At 38.4% G+C, this 25,048-nt stretch overlaps 1 protein-coding gene across 1 annotated transcript; it reads left to right on the top strand.

Annotated features, from left to right (window-relative positions):
* Positions 1-10,316: 10,316 nt before the first annotated feature.
* LOC132132347 (uncharacterized) lies at positions 10,317-24,906 on the top strand. The gene is made up of 8 exons (XM_059544725.1): positions 10,317-10,396; positions 21,060-21,283; positions 21,465-21,603; positions 22,548-22,687; positions 22,980-23,032; positions 23,172-23,296; positions 24,150-24,467; positions 24,550-24,906. The coding sequence occupies exons 2-8, from the start codon at positions 21,069-21,071 to the stop codon at positions 24,904-24,906; spliced, it is 1,347 nt and encodes a 448-aa protein (XP_059400708.1). The 5' UTR covers positions 10,317-10,396; positions 21,060-21,068.
* The last annotated feature ends 142 nt before the right edge of the window (positions 24,907-25,048 follow it).

Genomic DNA, 25,048 nt, shown 5'->3' with positions numbered 1-25,048 from the left:
TTGTTTAGACTAGACAATAAAAGGTTTTTAGACAGTAAAAGATAGACAGTAAAAGGTTTTTAGACAGTAAAAGATAGACAATAAAAGGTTTAACTATGGCTGAGCACACTGAAGAACAAGGAAAAGAAGAAGAGAAAGAGGTAAAAAGAAGTTATATATTAGATAGATGCAACATACTTAACATTAACATTAACGTTACGCTTATACAAAACGGCTCTGTACTGACATTTTTTTTTGAAAGGAAGTATTTTGTAAGTTAGGCTAATATTTAGCAATATCACAGTATCATTTTGTTGGGTTACATATTCATGGTTTGTGATTTAATTTGTTGTTGGCGTTGTATTTTACAGCATTTGTTACATTTTCTGACCATGAGAATTCCGCTCTCAGACAGTCGGGCTGGCGCTGACGTCCTCAGACTGTTATGACGTAATGGTTCTGCGGTTCTGCAGTCAGACCTATCTCACTCAGACACTTTGAAGGGGAGGTTAACAGATCTAAAAAAATTATCTTTCTGGCTTAGTTCATAAACAAACACACATTTGTATACATACACACACACATACACACAAATAAATAAATATTCACACAGGCAGACATTTTCTCTTTCATGTGAGCTTCTTTGATATAAAGGATCAATAATCTGGAGGTTAAACGGGTGCAGAGAATAAAAAGATGAGAATGAGCAACATAGCATCTTACTCCTGCACACACACAAACTGTTTATATATTTGGTCTATCATCCTAAGCTTTGAGGTATAGCATCAGAACAAGGATTAAAGCACACAAAACCATTACTATTGCACAAACACACACAGGCCTCTGTGAGGATAACACACACACACACACACAGTCCCCTATCAGGCAGAGCGCATAAAAGGGACAGATGTCAAAGGAGTGTGATGGGAGAAAATTGTCTACCAGAAAGACCACAATAAAGAGATAATTGTACACCGCAATCTAACCATCATGGGCCGAAAGATAATGTAAACCGACATAAAAACATGAAAAATAATAGAGAAATTTCTGTTAGAGTTCAGATCAAAGTATAAACTAAGACGTACACACGTAAGAGGTTGGCTATTTGGCAAATCCCGGTATTCACAAAGGTTTTATTCTCTCCTCTCCCCCTCGGTGAATGGCTAATGTGTGGTGTGCATGGTGGCGTGACACAGCTGCAGTGTGCTGGTCTGTCATCTCTGCTGGTTATTGTGTCTGAGATTAGCCTCTTCCATTCTCTCTAAAACCCTAAGGGCACTAGAGCCGAGACGATGGCCGTTATCACAGCGCACACAGTCTTTATCTGGAAAGCAGAGATGACGAGCGAGTGCTGTCACATGCGTGTTTGGCTGCTCAGGTGCCCATCTGTGACAAGCCCATGTAAGAAGCATGTGTGCTCATATGTGAAAAAGTGCTGTTTAGGATTTAAGTATGAGGCTTGTTTATTTTTATTAATTTGGATTATTAAACTTTTCATTAATAATATTATGTTTAAATGAATAAATATCTTGAGATGTTTAGTGTATTTTTGTTCCATGGCCCTTATTAAATTGTTTTTATTTTGTCCATTATAATTGATAAGATAAGTTATGCAAGTATTTAAATGTACCATCAATTATTTTATAAATGAGTCCTATGACTTGGTTTTGGGAGTCTGTTACAATGAATTTTACTGTAATGTTCTGATAAAATCATCTGTGGTTTTATTACTGTCGGAGTAGGGTATGCATAATCCTCTAGCGATTTCAAAAATAGTACAGGAAAGCAGTAATCCTTCAGAACAAAGGTGCGTAAATTAGAATTGTCCCACTGAGCAGAGGGTTATCATTTGACGGGCGATGTGACTCTGTCAAGACAGGCCTGTAATGAAACACTGGCACATGTTTAAAGATGCTTAAAGGCAGCTGAAAGCAGGGCAGTCATGATAAACATCTTTCATTTACAGAACATCTAATTCCTAAATGTTTGACTCATACACTTAATTTGGCTGCGGATTCATTATTCACCATTTCCAAACAAATGGAGACCCTCCCCCCCAGCCCCCATCTACAGCCCAACTTTTCTCCTACTCCCCCTCTCTCTGTCTTCCCATTTCCCTCTCCATCACACACAGCCCTTACTGAAAATTAGCCCAATTTAGCCCACCATTAATAGCCCCAGTGCCCACCGCCCTAAAACTAATGGCACTGGGTCTTTTCCTTCATTTATGACCAGTAATTAAATCTCTGTTGTTTCAAGGCAGATTTGCACACTAAGAGCCCCAATTTTTTTACAATTAATTCCGTCATGCTCTTACGACGTGGCTTTTAATTACTGTATAAAAAAGCAAGCACCTGGGACTGCAGCCTCTTGAGTGATTCATGATTATGTGGAGACAGATTCAGAAATATTTCGCAATATACTTGCATCTTTTGAACTCATGTTGATTTTCCATGTGACATTTTTAAATAGTCATTCTAGCTGTTAAATTAAAAATGCAAACAAACATCTTATATCCTAATATCAACATTAGGAATTATTATTTGTCAGAGTAGATGGTTTCATTTGAAGTGATTTAGTGTTGTAGCAGCAGTCCCCCTGGAGGAACTGGAGGTTAAATGCTTTTATGATACGATTATCCTCTTGAGACCCAGCAATTTATTTTTATGTCTACTATAGAGCACTTTTTATATATAATATATCTGAGACTATTCTTGACAGTTTTACATCCAATATAATATAATTAAAATCATAAAATAAACATTTCCATTACTTGAAATAAACTAAATGATAACTATAAACACTTTTTGCCAAGACAATGTTTCTCATTTTAATTTAGTATATCTAAAATGACTAAAACTAAAATAAAAATTGTAAAATTCCAAAGACATATATATAAACATACAACACAATTACTAAAACTATAACTAGGCCTATAATGACTAAAACCTTAATGACTCAAAATATTAAAAATGTAATGTAATTAATGTAATTAATATAATGTTGATGATACTAAAATAATTCTAAATTATAACAATATAATGTAATGACCAGCTGACTGTACATAATCCCACTATTTACATAACAAATGGACACGGTGTAATAATTTGAGTGTAATATATTTTTCATTTTGTGAGAATAATGAAACAAGGGACACAAGAAACATGAACCTTCCACAGCTATGAAAAAAAATTAATATATTGATTAGATTTATGTAAGAATAAAGAGTAAACTGTAAATATATATATATATATATATATATATTTAGATTTATATATATATATATATATATATTTAGATTTTCTTTTTTTTTTTTTTTCCGAGAAAATAATATAGTCTTTAACCTTTAAATTTACTAGCAACTTCTAAATAAAAATAGTTTCTACACTTGTTGGTCATAATATAAAAAATAAAATGCATAATGATATAATATAACAGTATTCTATAATAATACTTTCCTATTGTTTTTAATATTTTATATAAACAAAAAAAATTACCTTCAAACTAAACATTTTTTGTAAACCTATAAATGCAGAAATATTTTTTGTTGAGCCTCAGTGAGAGATATAAAAGACCTGGATTCAGATCAAATTAAGTCTCCAATTTCTGGATTACACCTGTTTGGGAATCTTGGCAGCTAACTACTAACTAAAAGTAACATCTGCTTATTTACATATTCAAAGAAAGCTAATTACGAAAGCAAGAGCTATCCTCAACCAAAATGCCAACAAGCAACGTGTGTTCACATGTCGTTTCCCCAGCAGCACTTTTAGACACTATTCTTAGAATTCAATAGAAGCTTAACTACCAGCTAATTGACTTAATTGCTTATCCTCGTACCTCAAAATTAGTATGATCTCAGACCAGAAGTCCTTTCTGTGCATTTGTGCGAGTACAAATCGAGTATGTTATTTTTAGTTACTGAGTCAGAGCGTCATAGTCATCAGCATATGAGACATGACAGGAATACCTGCAAATGTGTAGCGAGGCAAAAGTGTATCCATGAGTCAGACTCTAAGCACAAAGCATACAGCTGCTATGACAACAAATCGTTTGAACAACTTGTGTTGTATTAAATCACAGCAGCAATTGTTTTACCATGGAAATACATGTACTCTTTTAAAAAAAAAATGTTATTTGCATCTATTGTTCTAAGAAGAATTTTTTTTAATCCATGGAAACTTTCCATTCCACAAAAGGTTATTTTATAGTGGAAAAAGTTTCTTATTATTTATTTTTTTTATTGATCATCACACTAAGATCAAAAATATATATTTCAGTCATGAAACTCTAGATGGCGCGGGTGAAAGGTTATTAACGTAACTGATGATATTCAGAGAGTTGAACAACTTGGCACAAGCTGATTGGTTCATGCTGCATATGCAGCCAATGAGCTTACTGCCTTGCACTTATATGGCTGGCTAACATTCACTAGAGATTCCTGCAGTGCACTTTCAGGGTTTCTCTGAAACCCTCCTTTCCCATCTCCACCTGGTTAGATCAGTTACGGGTTATTTTATATGCTATTTGTTCAGCAGCATTATGTCTTAAATACTCCAGGCACTGATAGCCGTATGCATTGGCAGTAACAAGTTCATGTACTTGCTTGCAGCAGCAGCAATAATCTACAACTAAACCAATAACCGCAGCAGCAATTCAACAGCAAAGTAGCAGATCTATTCCACCAAGACCAAATACATCAACATTGTCATATCCATCACCATGCTAAAATTTTCAGAGAGTGGTCATGAGTGCAATGGTTCTTTTGGGGCTTTTGCACTGGTTGCTTTTAAAGGAACTAAGTTATAGGAACTAGACACCAAGGCAGTCCCTGAAGAACTAAATTTTCTCCTAGGGCCCACTTTTTTCCTGGTTACACTTGCATCATCACCAGGAATTCGTGAGTGACGTAAGCCAGCGTAAAGTGACGCCATTCAACAATGTCAGCAGCTGGAGGAGAGAGAAATACCTGGACTTCAGCGTTGGTCAATCTATCATGGTTTTCTGTGTTCGTGGAATTATCTTATGGAGTAAGTATATGTAAACTGTGTGTTTATACAACTTTTTAAACATGACAGGTGCTAGGTTTTTATATGGCATGTAGCCAATCAACAGTTAATTTTATGCTGGGTAAACCCTACAACGAAGGAGCTAATTTTCCCCCCCAAAAGGCATTTCCTATAATTAAAATCAAGTTCTGGCACGCAAACAAGCCAAATAAGTGGGAACATACTGCATATGAAACACCCACCAATTTTAATGGTGAATGGAACATGGAAAATAGGGACAGATGGATCAACGGCAAAGTCCAGGTACTTCTCCGTCCGCCATCATCGAGTTTTTGAAGTTGCTGACTGAAGCGCTTAAATTATGTCATATTATCGTTGTCGGAGTTCTGGTGGTGCAAATGCAACCAGAAAAATGGCCTTAGGGGAAAAGTTTTTAGGGGAGCACGCTGGTGGCTAGTTCCTATAACCAAACTCTTATTACTACCTGGTGTGAAAGCCCCTAGTCAACAGATCTTAAAAGAACCATGTTGTTTTTAGGTTGAAGAACACTTTAATCTAAACAACCTTTTTCACTCTAAAGAACAATGAAAGGTTCCAGTGTTCCAAGGTTGCAATGTTGAAGGTTCCAACAGTGCCAATAAGGAACACTACTGCGAAAAAACAATTTTGGAGCCTTTATTTTTTAAAGTGTTTATGAGTTTATGTTCAGTTACTTAGTTGGTCAAGTGTACAAGTAGGGATCTTCTTGCATGTTCCTATCATAAATTCAGTTTAGCTATATAAAACAATGAACTATGAATCATCGGTCCTAAATCTCCTTTAGATGCACATGTCCAATAGATGGGGGCTCTAAAGGTGAAAAGGGCAAGTTGGTAACTGCCCACAGCTGAGCACCATCAGAACAGGACTTACAGCTGAATGGGACACCAATCTCAGGCAAGAGTGTAATTGGCAGGAAATAGAGGCAAGGGGGACAGATTTGAGGGCGTCACCATGTAAACACACACACGCATGCACATATGCACCAGCACACAGAAACACGCACACGTTCGAGCCCCAGGGTACTGCAGCATCTCCACTTTAGTGTGTCAGAGCGACTGATAATCCTTACACGTAAGCAGCTGGCAGGATGAGAGCGACATGGAAAGTTGGTTATTACTGTTATCATCATAACTATTATCATTATCAGCTTGAGCAGCAGCAGGTCCCCTTCATCTAGAAGCGGTGCGTCATACGGCTGGGTCGAAAGACTCTAAACCATGAAGTGCCAGGAAGCGACCTGTGCTGAATGTAAAATACAAAGTCTGGGAGAAAAATGGGTTGATTCACTTCATTCTTTCTATTTCTCTGCCTCTCCCTATTTCGGTCTCCCTCACCCTCTCGTCGCTCTTGCCCTTCTTCTCAATTTTATGTTTTTCTTGAACAAGCAGAGATCCATTTCTCCATGTCTCCTATCCTGTACTGGACACAGTTATATAATGAATACACCTATATGTCCTCTTGTTCATTTATTTTCTTTGGTGCTCACATGCTCGCGCCACGGTAAGGCCACACCATTGTATGCTGGTGGGCTAAAAGCTCATGCTTGTCAGAGACAAAGAACCACCACTTGTCTCTCTCAAACACTGTCTTTTCCCCCACAAGAGAGTTTATTCGCGTTCTTCTGAGACTAGCATCTTTCCTCTTATCTCCAATTGGCACATATCGGAGGGTGAAAGGAATCATCATATTATTTTTTTTTTGGATGTCTCGCACTCCGACAACCGACAGCCTGCCACTGCAAACACAGAACATAATGTCCGTCATCATGTTTTAAGGCGCCAAATCAGAGAGGGTGACTTACTGCTGCCATCAAGTGGCCTTCGGGGAATCTGCAACCTGTTGCTCATAAAGATTCACAATAAACCCGTAGTGTACTGTACGTAGGCCCAAACCTGCAGAAACCGAAAATAAATAAATGTAATAAGATAAAAAAAAATATTCAAACAATTTAATTTTGTTTACATTTTTTAACTTAATTTAAAATAATTGTAAAATTAAACTAATTTTTATACATCACAAAATCACTTTCTCACATTAATTACCTTAAGGGTGTATACGTTTTTTTGTAAAGCAATAAAGACTGCACTTACTGGTTTCAGGCATCTGAGCACTGTCACTAGCTTTCCCAAAAGTAAAGTAAAATATGTTGTCAATAACCTGTGACTTACAGGGTTTTGAGTAAACGCACTTTCCAACAGTGTGTTAGGCTGTCTGTAAATAACATTAATGATTTTGGATGTCGAGTACATAATTGACTGAGGAGGTGGATGCAGGAGGTTTGTCTTTCCCGGTGGGGTTAATCAGGTTAAGTACAATGTTGTCATGTGTGCTTGATGCTAATTCTGCCTAATCTACGGACATTATCTTTATACATATATGAAAGATTAATGCTTCAGAAACAAAATGCAAGCCAGTAATATGACAAGAATATGTTATCTGGATTAAAACTCATTTTATGTTCCCATCCCACGTATACCTGTGGGACAGGACTCCTCATCTTCCTGAGGGTTTTTTATACTCCATCGGATGTGACTGATCAACAACCCCTTGAACAAAAGCTCTGAGACGAATGCAAATTTCAGGGCATCTTCTAAAATAAACATGTTATAAATAAATATGTGTACTGTAATGCTATAACATATTTTTCTCTCTCTCTCCCTTTCTCAATGCATTGTTCTCATGCACTCAAATGTTCATGAATGACCTGAATTGGGTTTTTTTTGGGGGGGGGGGGTAATTTGTGCATGGACATTTTTTCATTGTGGTGGCTGAATGGTTAAGGATGTGATGTGATGTGGGCTGCTAACACAAGCATGGAAGGATCATTCTGTACAGTAGTACAGTAGGAGTGATCCATAAACTGGTGACAGCAAGCCTTCTGCATGAATACTGACACAATATTAAGTTATAGTGATTGTGGCAGGGGAGGTGTGGTTTAGCGAGGTCTGCGACGGGAGAGAGAGTGAGGAGATCAGCGGTGGTAAGTGAGTTAAGTGAGAGACAAGTGACACCTGCTTCTCACTTAACTCACTTACCACCGCTGATCTCCTCACTCTCTCTCCCGTCGCAGACCTCGCTAAACCACACCTCCCCTGCCACAGTGATAATGTACTAATCACACATAAGATCCCTTTAGATCATTGGCATAAGGCCCACAAAATAACTTATCCTGGGCAAACAATGCCCACTTGGAATGGAAGAGATGTCTAAAGTGGGCTAACACAGTTCAATTGTTTTTATGTGATATAGGTGATATAGCTCAGTTATTGGAACTAGCCACCAGGTCGATCCCCTGAGACCTAAATCCACTAGGGCCATTTTCCTGGTTTCCATGTGCATCACCAGTAGTATATCTAAAGTGGCACAAGGTGACAGACAGCTACGTCATTTAAGTGTTCAGTCTCTAAAAAAATACGCCTAAAAGTTGCATGAAGTCAGACAATCGGATTCTAAACCATCATAACTAGTGACTAATGTTGTACCTTCATCTTTCTTACATTAATTTATAGCCAGTAAGGTTTCAGACAGTTAACCTCAATATTAACATTAAATGTAAGTAAATGTGGAGACACATGCTAGACTTTTCATACAATCATTTTATAAAAGCCTTGTATAGGTATATATATATATATATATATATATATATATATACACAGCCTGCAAGTGGATTGTGCATAAGTATAACAATGCAATTTAAACTTAATTAAACATAATTAACTTGAATATTATCTTTATGGTGATTTGCTATGTAATGTAACATCAATTATCTGTACTTTAGCCTCAAGCACAAATGCTAATCTCAGTTGTCTGACATTATCCAATTCAATAAACATTTTAGCATACAATTAGGTTAACTTTTTAATAATATGAAAGCTAAATTGCTGTATGTCCAATAACAATATAACAATATGAAAAATCAGAGATGGTTTAAATGTCCTTTGAAATAACGCTAACCACTTGTTTCGGTGTGGTGGAAATTTTAAGTAGATCATTAATTAGCCTATTATATACATTTAGCAGACGATTTTATTACTAATGAGATCAATAAAAGCAGTCAAAACTGACAAAAGAGCAATAAAATGCAAATGCTATGACAAGTCTTGGTTAGTCCAACGCAGTTAGCAAGGTTTTTTTTTTATTATAAATAAATGTGTATATATATATATATATATATATATATATATATATATATATATATATATATCAGTCAACATTTGTGGATCAAAAAGTTCATTAAAGTTGTCCTAAGACAATATCGCATTTTGGTTTTAGGACACTTTGATTTATGGATTTGATCCACTTCAAATGATTACTAGTGTACACACACACACACACACACAAATCAAATAGTTAGAATATAAAAATATAGAAAGCAAGTGTTTATATATATATATATATATATATATATATATATATATATATATATATATATATATATATGTGTGTGTGTGTGTGTGTGTGTGTGTGTGTGTGTGTGTGTGTGTGTGTGTGTGTGTGTGTGTGTGTGTGTGAAAAACAAGTAGTTAGAAAACGAACGGAGAGTAAGTATTCAACCCATTATGATTACTTCAAATGGGAGCATTGATATGTTCATAAATGCTTCTCTTTGGGGTAGTAGTAATGAGGAAATGAGGGTCAAGTGTTTTTTTTATTTAGATGCAAACATGTAAACAAATGTGTACAGAATTATGTAAAGTTACATATTTACATTATTTGTACAGTTACATTGTATGGCATAGGTAAGTGGTAGAAGTGAATGGTGTGTGTGTGTGTGGGGGGGGGGGGGTATTCTTTTTTATGTCATCAAACCAGAGTCATGGAGTGGTGTATCATTCCTGAATCCTGATATCTGCTTCCTGAATCCCATTATTATAGACAATTCAGTGACCAATTATTAAAAGACAGACACTTGAATTTATTCCTGAATGAATCAGAATCTTGATCGAATAAATTAGATAAAAGGCTTCTTTATTAACAAGGTGACTTACCGCAACCTAGTGATGATATTACTTTCATAAGTATCATAAAGTAGGCCTATCATTTCTGTTACAAAAAGGCTATGGGATTCTATTATTCTAACTCTATTTTAAATCTGTCCTTCTACATGTTGAGACCTGTTTTTATACAGTCTATTGTTGAGACAAGTACATACACAGTCTATGGTTGAGACAAGTAACGTACGTACATTGACCACTTCACCTGAGCGAATCAGCGTCCAGAAACCTTGACCACGTGATTCCCCCCGCCCTCACAGAGACTGCAGTTCAGTGCAGGATACGGGTGGACGCTTAAGTTTCTGCAACATTATTGTTTTTGGACTGTTCATAGATCGCCTTTTGGACAAAGTGTTGTGCGTGAATGAAAAAGTATGTTTGAATCGCTAATTATATAGTCGATGAGATACTTATTCACCTTTGTATACAAGTTATAAAGTCCGTGAGGTAACGATATCTATATATGTATGCGTGCATTCATAATTAGTGTGTAACATTGCAAACATTGTAACTCCGTTGTTTATATCCTTATATACATATCTGGTGAGTGCTTGAGTAACATTTGTTGTTATTATTACAAGGTAAGTTCCCGTTTGAAACAGGGTTCGCTGCATTTCTTTATATCTAACGGTAACGGGTATACTCAGTGGTTAAAGTGGGATTTGGCAGGTGGGGGAACCCTCAAATTTTGTGTAGGTGCAACAGGGAAAACAAAAAATTACTCGCCGTGGGACAACGTATTGAGGTATAGAAAATTTTTGAGACAAGAGTGTCACTGTGGCACCAAGTATCACAATACTTATTTACTTGATATTTGAATGGTTTTATTTAGTTTTGTTTTGTTTTCACAGACTGCTTTATTCTGTGTAATTACTATTCATGGACATTTTTGTCTCTTTCTAGCTAGCCAACTACTCTGCAGTTAACCTTACGTTTGTCACAAAGTTATGATAGTTTTGCATTTTTAAATTAGTTTTTATTTTAATATCGTTTTCAATTTTTTTTAAATTTCAGTTAGTTTCATCAATGGTTTTGTAAGTTTTAGTTTATTTTTTATTTTGCAAACACATTTCTATATAGTTTTTATTTTATTTCGTTTTAGTTTCAGTTTTAGTAATTATATAATATTATTTTATTAGTAATTATAGTTTAGCAGAGCAAACAGAACACTTCCAGTGAAGACCAAAGCAAGACATTTAATTTCATCAAAGTTACATTTTTTGCACAGATTAGTTAACCCTTGTGGAGGCATCTTAATAATAAAAATAAAATAATGGTTTGAGATTGAAAAAAAAAAATGCAACTTAAAAGTATACAAGTAAAAACTATGAAAAGTTCAGACAAACTAATTCATATTACAGATGAAATCGTGTGTGTCTGTCTGTTTGTGTATGCGTGCGTGTGTGTGTGTGTGTGTGTGTGTGTGTGTGTGTGTCCTGGTATTCTCTACATTGTAGTCTCTCCACATGGATGGTAATATTATTAGCAATGTTTTGTAAAAAACAAAGATAATAACAGCACATTTCAGCCTGTCAGCCTTCGTGAAAATATGACATCTCAAACATAGGCTACAATAAAGTTTTTTATTTATTTATTTTTTTTGTGCTTGACGGACTTGTTTTGCTGTTGCACCTGCGTCTCGCACAAGAAACTAAAAATGCAGTGCTCAAGTTTAAAGTTCAACTTCTGTCTCATAACCTGTGTTATTTTCTATTTCACTGCCACAGAAGCATCCTTTATGATCAGCCGCTTAGAACTAACAACGTTAGCGATGTGTTCAAGGTTACGGTCCTTCATTGAGCGGTTAATCGCCTCAGCAACTTCACGCGCGTACAGGCATTTCCCTAAACAGCCACAGGCCAGATTTTCCGCCACAGTAAAGAGCTTATTAATAACGAAAATGTTTATTGACCAATAGTTTAAGTCTTAGTTTCAGTTTTTGTTTACAAAAATATCCTTTGTGAATTCCTCACTGACTAGCTGATGAACAGAGCCATACCACCCTGCAAATAATAGTCTAACTCGGAGCCTTGCTTGTTCTTTAACTTGTGTTTGTTGCCCTGTCTAAATCATGGAAATTTGACATTAGCCTACTTCACCTTAGACTTTTAACTCCACTGCAACATCCACTAGCTATGGCTAGAACAGCAACTGTAAACACCACGACTTGCGTTTAACCGGCGATGCCCTCAAATCAGACAGGAGAACCATGACGCAGAACATAACACACGTCGGGAATCGTGTTTGTGAAGGTGGGGCCAGGGGGTGATATTACTTGATGCGTAAAGACTCCTTCAGATCAGAAGCACCAGGCTGGTTGGAATTTGATAGTGCACACACAACATTTTTTTTAACTATAGCCTACCATCGCTCTATCATTGATATTAATGAATCTATTTATTTATTAATTTATCTGACGTGCCGGAACGCAGTTCCTGACCGTTCCGGCCCACTTTAACCCCAGGGTGTACTGTTATAAACATAACTTTTTAAGCACATGTGCTCTCGTGGCTCAGAGTGGCGTTCACAAGTGGCACGGCTCTAATAAGGTATCAAGTTACAGCTGTGCACTGCTTATAATATAAGAATTACAGCCTGCCTTGTATTCTACATGTCTTTTGCAAATAATGTTCATATTAATGTCATACTACTGTAATTATCAAGTTCAATTTATTGTGCTGCGTTGTTGCCAGTTAGTTGTGGTTTATTTTTACTGTTATCATGTATATTATGTATATTCATGTTTATGTCATTGTTTTATTTTTTTGTAGAAAACCCACAGCCACGACCAAACAGTCTGTTGAGTGGTGACAATAAATGGGTTAGTCTTATAAACCCAGTGCATCTTAGTCTCGTCTCTAATCGGACAGTCTTTGGCAGGTCAGTACCCTGAGCCGGTAAATAGTTCTATTTGGTGAAGAGCTACAAAAGTAAACAATATGGTCCTTTGAGGCGGAGCCTGGCCTTGCCAGAGAGATAGAAGATATCACAACATTCTGAGGATGAGCCAATTGCGCGCGGCAGACGGTCCTTCACGCACTTTACGATGAGTATGATCTCACTGGATTCACCCTCCCTAAGGCTGTTACACAACCCATGTCACCACTCATCCATTACAACCAGACTGGCTGAAGGCGACGAAGCAGAGGAAGGCACAACTGGCTTTACTCCATTGTTACCAGGTTATGAAGTAGACAGTCCGCTACAGTGGTCTGGCGACGAGCATGAATCTGCATCAGACATCATAATGAGAGAGAATAAGGATCTCCCCATAGCCCTGCATATGATACAGCAGGAAAGAAACACATTCCAGAATGCAAATGATCAATACGTAAATGAGCGTTCTCAGCTCAAACAACAGATGAAGCACCTACGATCCACCTTCATCTGTTGCCCCTCCAAGGCAGCATAGCTCCAGTCGTTCTATACCTGCACCATGGGTCCAGCCACAGGCACGTTCTGTGGAAATGAGCAGCAAACCTGTACCAGCTCAACGCCTCAGACTACAAATGGAGCATCAGACTGAGAACAAGTTTCGAAGCCCAACTCCAGTATCCGCCCCCCTTACCAAACAGAACGCCTCCTTCCATTATATGCCACAAACGGGTCAGAGATCCAATGTGCAATATTCCCATAGACAGGACCCTTCCAATTCTCCATATAGGGAATCTCAAGACACTGCCAGGCATCCACAAATACCATGCTGGTCACTTACTCCACCACCTCTGCCTGAGTAAGAAATGATGTATCGAGGTCCAACTCCTACGAACTCTGACTTCATACATCCCAACCCAAGAGAGTTCTCGCGGTTAAAAATTGCTTTGGAGAATGTCCTCCCAGCTAATACGATGGAAAGGTTCAAATTTCAGATACTGATGGACCATCTGAAGTTAGAGGAGGCTTTATTAATTGCTGACTCATACTGCCATTCTCAACATAGTTACACAAGGACAATGGCTGCTTTAGACCAACAGTATGGCCAGCCACATCAACTGGCTCTCCAGCGCATTGCAGACTTAATGGATGGCCCAAGCATAGCTAGTGGAAACCAGAAGGCCTTTCGTCTTTTCTTTTCACTCTTAAAGTCCGTTCACTGGTTGGCATGCTGAAGCAGTTAGGCAGGAAGGGCACTCACGAGTTACAATGTGGTTATCATGTTTCTCAGCTACTTGGAAAGCTTCCCCATGACCTGAGATCCGGGTTTCGGAGGTTTGCGCATCCACATTGTGTACCCATCCCTAATCTTCTGGATCTTGCAGAATGGCTGGAGTTTGAAATTGAAGTTCAAGAGGACACTACAAGGTTTGTAAGCAATCAGCGCAGAGGACCCTCAACATGAACAAGAGAGACTTTCAGAGAGTCTAAGCCAGCCACTAAAAGCACCACAATTTTGCTGGGTACTGAGAAGGTGATTCCTGAGTCTACACTGTCTACTCCACCATCTACCAGTTTTCTGAGACCCTACTGCCCCTACTGTGACAACAGTAAGCTCTCCCTCAACAACTGCAACAACTTCAAACAGCTTACTAAAGAGCAAAAACAAAGCTGGGTCAAAGACAATAATAGATGCTGGCGTTGTGGCAGAACTCATAAGTCTGCAGAATGTAACCTGAAGATGTGCTGCAGACAGTGCAGCAATCGACACGTTATGGCTCTGCATGACATCAGTGCTGGGTAGCCAGAGAATCCAAAGCTTGTTAAAGATGAAACTGCTGATACCAACAGCTGTCTATTCAATACCATGAATGAGATTCTCCTGATTCATAAACCGCCTACCAGCAGGAAGGTTCTACTTAAAATCAGCAAAGTGATTCTCAGAAATGGCAAGAGAAGGTTGAATGCATACGCAATCCAGGATGATGGATAGGAGAGAACTATCCTCTTCCACAATGCAGCTCAGCAGTTGGGCCTCAAAGGTCAGCCTGAAGATCTCCCACTCAGAACAATCAGACAGGAGCTACAAGTTCTGAGAGGAGCAGCAGTCTCATTTGTGAACTCACCAATTGCTCAGCCGACTAAAAGATATCACATCAAAGGTGTTCACTGCTCAACAGCTAAGCTTGGCAGAACATTCACACCCAATGAAGACTCTGAGGGAGAGATATATCAGCACCTTAAAGGACTTCCACTGCATGACTTTGAAGCGGTCTGTCCTGTGTTGCTCATTGGATCGGATTATCTCCATCTTATCACTCCTGTGGAACCAGTTAGGCTAGGGCCTCCAGGGGGACCCAGCTGCCATAAAGACACATTTTGGTTGGACATTATAGGGTCCGATCCAACACTTACGGAAGGACATGACTGAACAACACGGTCTCTTTACTGCAGTCTCATTCCCAGAAGCTGATCTCTACAGGCAAGTACAGAAATTATGGCAGATGGACTTACTACCCTGGCATAATGAAAAGATGTGCATCAGATCCAAACAGGACCAAGAGGCAGTGGAACTTCTGGAAAGGAAGACAATAAGGGTTGAAGTGGAGGGTGTCAAACGATATGCAACCCCTCTCCTGCATGTCAAGAACATACCCGAACTCAAAGCACCTAAAGAAGCCGTCTTATCGCAGCTGAGGGCCACTGAAAAGAGACTGGCCAGAAATACACAGCAAGCAGACGCTTATACCAAAGAGATTGCAAAACTGGTACAAGCAGGATATGTTAACAATTTTCCTCAAGATTCTGTAACAGACATGTCTGGCTCCTGGTACATCCCACACCACATGGTGCATCACAATGGGAAAAACAGGATAGATTTCAACTGCTCATTCCAATATCATGGACAAAACCTGAATGAGCTTCTGCTCCCAGGACCAGTGTTGGGGCCATCTCTACTTACTGTGTTACTCAGATTCAGGGAACATTCAGTGGCAGTCAGCAGCGACATCAAGGGGATGTTCCACCAAGTTAGACTGCTCCCAGAAGACAAACCACTCTTGCGTTTCCTCTAGAGAGATCTAAACGCACAGGAACTACCCAGTGTGTACGAATGGCAGGTGCTTCCTTTCTGCACCACCTGCAGCCCCTGCTGTGCCATCTTTGCACTCCAGAAACATGCCCTGGATCATAGCCAGCCCGGAGATGATGTCTGTAATTCTGTGCTGAAATCCTTTTATGTAGATAACTGCTTACAAAGCTTCACTTCAGCAGAAGAGGCAAAGTGCTTTGTTGACAGAATCAAGAGCCTGCTGGCCCTTCAATGATAAGTCACCTGCCACACAATTCCATATCAGACAGTGCAGAACTCTGGATTTCGCAAGGCCGAACAGACATCCATGAATCAACACTGGGGCTCCTCTGGAACCATCAGTCTGACACAATCTCCTACAAATACCGTGCTAAGGACAGTTGTAAAACCAGCCAGTACGACCCGTTAGGTTACCTCATCCCGTATACCACTCACGCCAAGATCATTGTACAACACCTGTGGAATAACACTTGTGTCAAGAATGAGTCTGGGTTGGGGTACATATCTCAGAAAGAATAATGCCAACATTAGCGTATATATACTCAGTCCACATTATGCATTTAAGACTCAATTAATATTTAGTTATCATTTGAAAAATCTTTACTCACAAAGATAAGGTTAATCCTACATGTTTTTGTGGAGGAAAAAGATTAAATCCACTGTAGATGGCTTCAGCGCGTTCCTGCACTCACTGATGGTGCGTCATTAATCACTTATTATTCTCATTATAAACATGGTCAAAACTTTTCCACACCTCAGACTTTGCTTTAGTTGCTGGTGCAACCAAAATGTAATCACCAGAGGCAAGCCTCCGTTACACCTACTCAGCATCCATTTTCTCATCTTTCTCGCGCTAATCGAAACACATCACATGACCGCACGTTTAACTCGCAAACCGGAGCGCAAGCCCTAGCCCGGCCCGAGCCCATGTAAGATGATACTTCGGGTCCCGTCGGGTTTGGGTAAAGATAGCTCTATTGTGGACTGACTCTACCACTGTCCTCACATGGTTACAATCCGACTCATGCTGGTTCAAAGTATTTGTGGGGACTCGGTCGCAGAGATCCAGGATCCAGCTGATTACATCACTCGGGGAAGGAGTCTTTGTGAGCTTGGCCCGGAAAGTCACTGGTACCAAGGACCACTCTTTCTGAAAGATCCACCCAATCTGTGGCCTGAATGCCCCAGTTCAAAGGAACTAGACAGTAATGAACTTCGTAAGACTTCGAGCTTTCAAGCCTGCCTTTTTCTCCACTGGCGTGAATTGCTTCGGTCCTTATACTATCAGAACAGGTCAGCACAGTGAGAAGAAATGGGGAATAATATTCAAATGCCTCACTACAAGAGCAGTATATATCGACATCCTCCACAGTCTGGCTCCAGGCAGTTCACCAAGGCACAAACTCGGTACAAAAAGGAACTTGAACTCCAAACTATTGAAACATACTTCATGTAATGCTTCCGATCCTGAACCTATTACTCCAAATTGTCTCCTAATGGGGCGGCCGGATGCATCACTCCCCCTGACAGTATACCCACAATCGGAACTGATAAGTCGGCGTCGATGGCGCCACAGCCAAATCCTTGTGAACCAATTTTGGAGACATTACGTCAAATTCTACCTCCCTGGTCTTCAAAGTCGTCAAAAATGGCAAAAGGATACTCCAGACATCCAGGTTGGCACTACGGTGCTGATCATTGATCCGCAAATACCCAGAGCTCTCTGGCCAGTGGGGAAGGTGTCGGAAGTATACCCTGGAGCTGACACCAGAGTGAGGACAGCCAAAGTTCAGGTGGGAGAGAAGGCTTACACTAGACAGGTCGCACGCCTTATACAATTACCTGCTATTTCTGATTAAAGTAATTGTAAATTCAACCAATAAAATAGGCCTTTTTGTATAAGTACATATTTCCTTATGGAAATCTGGGGGCGGCTGTAAAAAAGGCTATGGGTTTCTATTATTCTAACTCTATTTTAAATCTCTCCTTCTACATGTTGAAACAAGTACATACACAGACCACTTCACCTGAGCGAATCAGCGTCCAGAAACCTTGACCACGTGATTCCCCCCGCCCTCACAGAGACTGAAGTTCAGTGCAGGATACGGGTGGACGCTTAAGTTTCTGCAACATTATTGTTTTTGGACTGTTCATAGATCGCCTTTTGGACAATTTGTTGTGCGTGAATGCAAAAGTAAGTTTGAATCGCTAATTATATAGTCGATGAGAGACTTATTCACCTTTGGATACATGTTTTAATGTCCATGAGGCAACGATATCTATATGTGTATGCGTGCATTCATAATAAGTGTGTAACATTGCAAACATTGTAACCCCGTTGTTTATATGCTTATATACATATCTGGTGAGTGCTTGAGTAACATTTGTTGTTATTAGTACAAGGTAAGTTCCCGTTTGAAACAGAGTTCACTCCATTTCTTTATATCTAATGAGTATACTGTTATAAACATAACTTTCTAAGCGCATGCGCTCTCGTAGCTCAGAGTGGTGTTCACAAGTGGCACGGCTCTAATAAGGTATCAAGTTACAGCTGTGCACTGCTTATAAGAATTACAGCATGCCTTGTATTCTACATATCTTTTGCAAATAATGTTCATATTAATGTTTAATTATCAAGTTATTGTGCTGCGTTGTTGCCAGTTTGTTGTGGTTTATTTTTACTGTTATCATGTTTATTATGTATATTCATGTTTATGTCATTGTTTTATTTTTTTGTAGAAAACCCACAGCCACGACCAAACAGTCTGTTGAGTGGTGACAATAAATGGGTTAGTCTTATAAACCCAGTGCATCTTAGTTTCGTCTCTAATCGAACAGTCTTTGGCGGGTCAGTACCCTGAGCCGGTAAATAGTTCTATTTGGTGAAGAGCTACAAAAGTAAAACTATTTTTATAATCTCATTTTGTCATTACATATTTCTGTGTTAAAATTATGTATAAAACATTAATCTCTTTTCATTATACAGTTATAATTGTTATGTAAAGGCTGCAGATGCAGTTTCTATCTCTGAAAGCTTGATTAATACTGATTTAATTGGTAACAGCCTATTGTCATATTACATGTTTTCTAATTTAACAGTAACATTTAATAATTTAACATTAAGGTTGACATACATATTTAGGCCTAATATGACATTCTGTTTAAATCGTTAATAAAAATCAGTTGCCCCTAATGGGAAAGTAAATTGCGGACACTGATAGAATCATCTCTGGTTTATTTCCAGTTAGTGAGTGCAGGTATGACGTAAATTCATGAGATAAATGGATATTTCAATATTAAATAAAAAATTGATTAGGATGAAACACTGATTATATGCTGATTCATCACAAAGACGACATTCTTCTTTAGGCTATTCATTTATTTTATGTGAGAATTAAGAATCAAAAAATTCTGCTGGGAGAATTTGGAAGAATATAAATCATTAAAGAACTTAGCACAAAAATCTGTAATTATCTTAAAGTTATTTTCCTATCAATACATAGTTGCTGAATATAATTTTTATCTTGCTGCCTTTCCAACCTAAAGAAATAGGCAGCTAAATTCTGCTCACCCTCCTCTAGCCAATTCAATATTAATAAATGTAAAAACTGTAAAAAATAATGTAAATATGTCATTTCGTAGTTCTGTACATATTTGTTGACGTGTGTATTGCTACTAGATCTTACATTTTACAGTACAGCTGTGCAATAAAGCTGTTCTATAAATTCAGTATAGTGAAAGTGTGTAATATATTTGACTAATTGTCAGGTAAAATACAAATTACAAACATTACATTTTTTCAACCATTGCCTTTTTAATTGCATTGTTACCTTTAAAATTGTTATATTGCAAAGCAAAACATATTTTACATGCAGTAATGCACATGCATCTTCAAGAAACATCTAAAAACGCATCTCTTCCATCTTTATTTGACCCTTGAACTCTAGCACTCTCTATTCTAATTATATTTTAGCTATTTTAATTTTTTATTTAAAAAACAAACAAACACGGATGACCTAATGTAAATGTATTTAATAATTAATGATCTACTTAAAGTGGTTAGCGTTATTTCAAAGGACATTTAAACCATCTCTGATTTTTCTTATATCGTGTTTGAGCTCTGCTTTAACACTGGGTTTTGTTATAGGCCTAAACCATAAATATTTGACTGAAACTTGTCTATTAATATCTGTTTGCATGAACTTTAACTTTGAACCTTTAACTTTGAAACTTTTAACTGTTGCCCCGCCTTCTACTTCTCAAACCAAGTACTTTCTATGGTATCATGCGGGGAAAACATGAAGGAACATTGTGCTTTGCGAGTTACCCATCGCGTGTTGGTAGTGGCGTACACGTGTGCCACAGTTTGCTTTGCCGATTGCAAAACAGGATTGGTAAACAGTTTGCCAGAATATACCCTGACCTACCCTGACCCATCCGCCCCCCTTCACAGCCATTCAGATAATTTCTTAGGAAAAGAAACGAGGGAAATGTGTTTGTATCGTGAAACTTTGAAAGAATTGGCAGTGGCGTATACAATGAGAGTGTGTGTCTCGTTACTGATAAGAACTGACAGTTATAAAGTGAGCTTGCCGGAAGATTTTCCTTTCAGCCAATACAGCCGTCCCACAGCAAACAACACAGGAGAAATCCATATTGTTTGGAGGCAGCTGACTCAAAGACATGACCGAAGTTCATATTAGTGACACATTATTCAACTGTTGTGGTGACCAAGCATTTCTTTTCGAAAGGCCTTCAAAATGGGGGATTATGCTCACTAAATCTCTGCAGTAAACAGCTTTGTGTGTAGTGTGTGTGAGTGATTATCGGCAGTGAGTTTTCAATCCAGAACACGTAATTGCTTCTGACTCATATGAAACCTGCAAGTGTGCTGATAAAGACAATCAGTGCGCATGCGCACATTTGTCAAGGGGGTGGGGAATCATTCTTTTAGCTACATAAATTATGAGGAATTATAAAATCGGAACGGAAAATACTTTTTGCTATTTTGTTCTGACTCTTTATTTATCGTTCTCTGTGTTTTCTGTATCGGGTTCGTTTTTCTTGTAGCTCTGGAGCATGGAGCAGAGGAGTAAAGCTCGTGTAGCGGTGATAGGAGGTGGGCCGGCGGGGCTTTGTGCTGCTCAACATATCCTGTCTAGGCCCGAGGCCTTTGATCCACCCGTGGTGTATGAAATGACCGATCATTTGGGTGGGACGTGGTTATATGAGGAACAAGTGGGTACATATGACAATGGATATCCCTTCCACAGCAGTATGTATAGAGATCTCAGGTAAAGAGCCAAAAGTTGTTCCTATCCCTGCTGAGAATAAAAACAACTTATTAAACCTGCCTTTAAGATGTTTTTGTGACTTTAATGCCGGATGTTTAAGTTGTTTGTTTTTGAGCAGGGGATGTAAATTTTTATACATTTTATAACTTTATGTGCTATAAAATCTCATATCTGTTTCAAGAACCAATTTGCCTAAGGAGATTATGATGTTCCCTGATTTTCCCTTTGATGACCACCTTCCTTCTTTTTTGCACCATACGTCAGTTCAGCAGTATTTGGATAAATACTGTGAGAGACATGACATTGCTCGTCATATCAAGGTATATGTCTGTCTTAATTCTAAATTCTGTGTTTGTAATAAACTACAACATTTGAAAAATAGAAAAATGAAAAATTGCTGAACAGGTTTGGAGGAATGTAGCATTACGTAACTAGCTTATCAGTGGATATGGCTGCCCACTGCTCCGGGTGTGTGTTCACTGCTGTGTGTGTGCACTTTGGATGGGTTAAATGCAGAGCACGAATTCTGAATATTGGTCACCATACTTGGCTGTATGTCACGTCACTTCATGAGAGTCCAAAAAGCTGATAAAAGCATCACAAAAGTAATCGACACGACTCCAGTTCATCGTTAAGCTATTGTTCAAAACCAGCCCATCACTATCTCTGTGACTGTATATTCTGCAAAACCAAAACATAATGTCTCTAGATATTTGAGGATTGGAACAGAAAAAAAATCATAATAATGAGGGAAGCTGATGGTATTGGAAATTGTGCATGTATGAGTATGGTATGTATGGTAGTATAAAAAAATATATATTGACTTGTCTTCACACATTTGATATTGTCACTGTCTTTGAAATTGTGGGTAAATCATCATGTTACAAATGCTATTTGGCATGTGTCCTATTATTTTAAATCTGAGAAACCAATGCATCACTCAGTAAATCTGTAATTTACTGACATCTCTTAGTCCACCTACATAAGACTTTAAAAAAAACGTATTAGTCAAATAAAAATGGCTATTGGGGGAATATTGTTGTAGAACTGCTTGTGGCCAGAAATTTGAGATAATTATGGATAGTCTCTTTGATCGGGTATCACTGACCCCTGCTAGTCAAAGGCATCAATGTCAGTACAAAATCCAAGGACCCATCAAGTGTGTTTCGAGACCACAGTAGAAACATTCTCAGTGTTACTAAGTGTTTTTCTTACCAACGGAAGCAAGAATATTGCATATGACAGACTGCTTTGTCCCTCACAGTTCAACACCGTGGTGGAAAAGGTGAAGCCCGTCTCCATGGAGACGGAGACGGGGGGAGCTGTGACGTGGGAGGTAATTTCACGCAGCACATGTGGAGACCAGAACAAGCAGACATTCGACTCTGTGTTTGTCTGTAACGGGTGAGGGATGCCATCTTAAAGAGTCCTTTTATCTCCCAGACATGCTCAAATGGACATAACAGCATCTAATCTCTGCAGTGATGTTCTAAATGCATAGCATTATTCAAATAGTGACATGTACATTTACCCCATAATATACCCAGAGGCTTTTATCTGGCTGAATTCTCGCTGAGGTGATGTGAATGGGTATTATGTTATGCATTCATGTGGCATTTCTGTGAGGGAATTCAGAAGACCACAGGAGCCCTTTAGCATCTCAGCGCTGACTCATATTTCCTTCCTCTTTCTGCAGGCATTACTCCGACCCCCACCTGCCCTACATTCCTGGAATAGAGCATTTTAAATGTACAACAAATGATCACTGATCACTACAAATGCATAACCCTGAAAGCCCCAACCATTAGTCTCATTACTCTCCCCTTTTATCTCTCTGTCTCTCATCTTCTTGCATTTATCTTTACCTTCTTCCACTGCTGTTTGGCAGGGAAATTCTTACACAGCCACTGGTACCGCTATCCAGAGCCCTTCACCAACAAGTCTGTTGTGGTCTTGGGGGCCAGAGCATCCGGTGTGGATATTTCCATTGAGATAGCCCAAGTTAATGCTCAGGTTTGTGACTTAGCTCCCTTTTTTACAATGTCACATACTATTTTAAGTGCATGCAGCAGCTTTATTTGGATGTAAATTAAAGGGTTGGTCACCTGAAAACGAACATCTATCATTATACTCACCCTTCATGTTGTTCCAGAGCCAAATGACTTTCATTCCTCTGTGGAACACAAAAGAGCACATTAAAGTGATGTGCAATATTCTAAACAGTGAAGTTTTAGTATCCTTGATATGCTATTATAGGTTTTATTAATATTTTATTAATTTGGTTAGATTTTAATATTTCCCTTTTTTTCTACTGTATATAGTTTTTATTAACTTTCCAGTTGTGGTTATTTTATTACTTATAACTTTAGAAAATAAGTATGGATGACAACTTTTAAACTAAATATTAATTAGATATGTTGCCTTGGCAACTAGCTGCAATAAAACAAGTTTAAGTTTATATATATATATTTTTTTATTATTATTATTATTTTTTATTTTAGTTAACTTTTTTCTCAATATTTTGTTACACTCAGATGAACAATATGGAAGAAAAGATCCGTCACTACTTCCATCTCATTGTGACACTAAACCTTCCCACCAATCCATTTTTATTGTCTCAAAAATTTATATGAATATTCTCCTTTTGGGTTTCACAAAAGAAAGTTGTCATGGGTTTGGAAAAAATCTAACTTTGCGTTCTTCATTCTATCCATCTCAGTGTTTAATATTTAAATTCTTAATCACTTCCAATTAGTCTCTAGTATCTGTGTGGAGTGAAAAGTGATGCTTGGCCTCACTGATAAGTGACTGAGATTGAGTTAATGTTTTCTCTATTTTTCATCCACAAATGTTTTTCTCATTCTAGGTGATTCTAAGTCATAGCACACCACCCATGTCCTTACCTCCACGTCTGGGTATCCGGCAGGCTAGCGCTGTCATTGGGGTTTCAGAGGATGGATCTTTACAGTTCCAGGATGGATCAGTGACCCAGGCTGATATTCTTCTATTCTGTACAGGATACAAACTTAACTTCCATTTCCTTTGTCCATCAGACCTAGGACTGGATGTACAGGATTTTTTTGTGACTCCACTGTACAAGTACTTGCTGCCCCCTGGTTTCCCTTCAATTTTCTTTATAGGCACTTGCAAACTTATTTGCCCTTTCATACATTTTGACTGTCAGGTGAGCAGAGATTAATCACAGTAAAATTTGAATATTGATATTGATTGATTCTCACTTTTAATGTTCCTGTTTTTATCAATAGGTTAAGTTCGCTCTTGCTGTCCTGGAGGGCTCAGTAGAGCTGCCCACCCAGGAAGAGATGGAGAAGGAGGTGCAGAGAGAGATGCAACGAAAACAAGACACAGGTGTGCAGGTGAAGCACCTGCTCAATTTGGACAAAGATCAGTGGGATTATTACATGGATCTGGCCAAGGTGGGCCGATTCACACCTCCTCAGCCAGTATTTCAGAGTCTCTATGAAGAGGTGCGCAGACAGAGGCAGAAAGACCCACAGAAATACAGACAGATCAACTATAAGCTCATTGATGCCACACAGTGGGAGATTTTGGAAGCTCCACCAGAACAGACTGAGTTTAGCTACAATCTTGAGGCCAAATGAATTATATTTACTATTATTATTTGTTTTTATTTATTTATCTATGGACAAAAATCTGTAGAAATGTGAAAGAAAGAACATAAAAATGCTTACAAACTCTTACAAAACTTACACCCTTGGTAAATAAAATCAAAGAATCCTTTTA

This window comes from Carassius carassius, chromosome 49, assembly GCF_963082965.1.
Source record: "Carassius carassius chromosome 49, fCarCar2.1, whole genome shotgun sequence".
In the NCBI taxonomy this organism is placed as follows: Eukaryota; Metazoa; Chordata; class Actinopteri; order Cypriniformes; family Cyprinidae; genus Carassius; species Carassius carassius.
The sequence above is the reverse complement of the archived record's forward strand: the minus strand, read 5'-3'. Positions and strand labels throughout refer to the sequence as shown.

What these genes read in the sequence shown, in the direction of transcription:
- LOC132132347 (XM_059544725.1), top strand. Translation starts at nt 21,069, where the DNA reads ATGGAGCAGAGGAGTAAAGCTCGTGTAGCGGTGATAGGAGGTGGGCCG. An exon ending in ACATTGCTCGTCATATCAAG is followed by an intron (nt 21,604 to 22,547) that starts GTATATGTCTGT and finishes TGTCCCTCACAG; the next exon opens with TTCAACACCGTGGTGGAAAA. An exon ending in TCTGTGTTTGTCTGTAACGG is followed by an intron (nt 22,688 to 22,979) that starts GTGAGGGATGCC and finishes CTCTTTCTGCAG; the next exon opens with GCATTACTCCGACCCCCACC.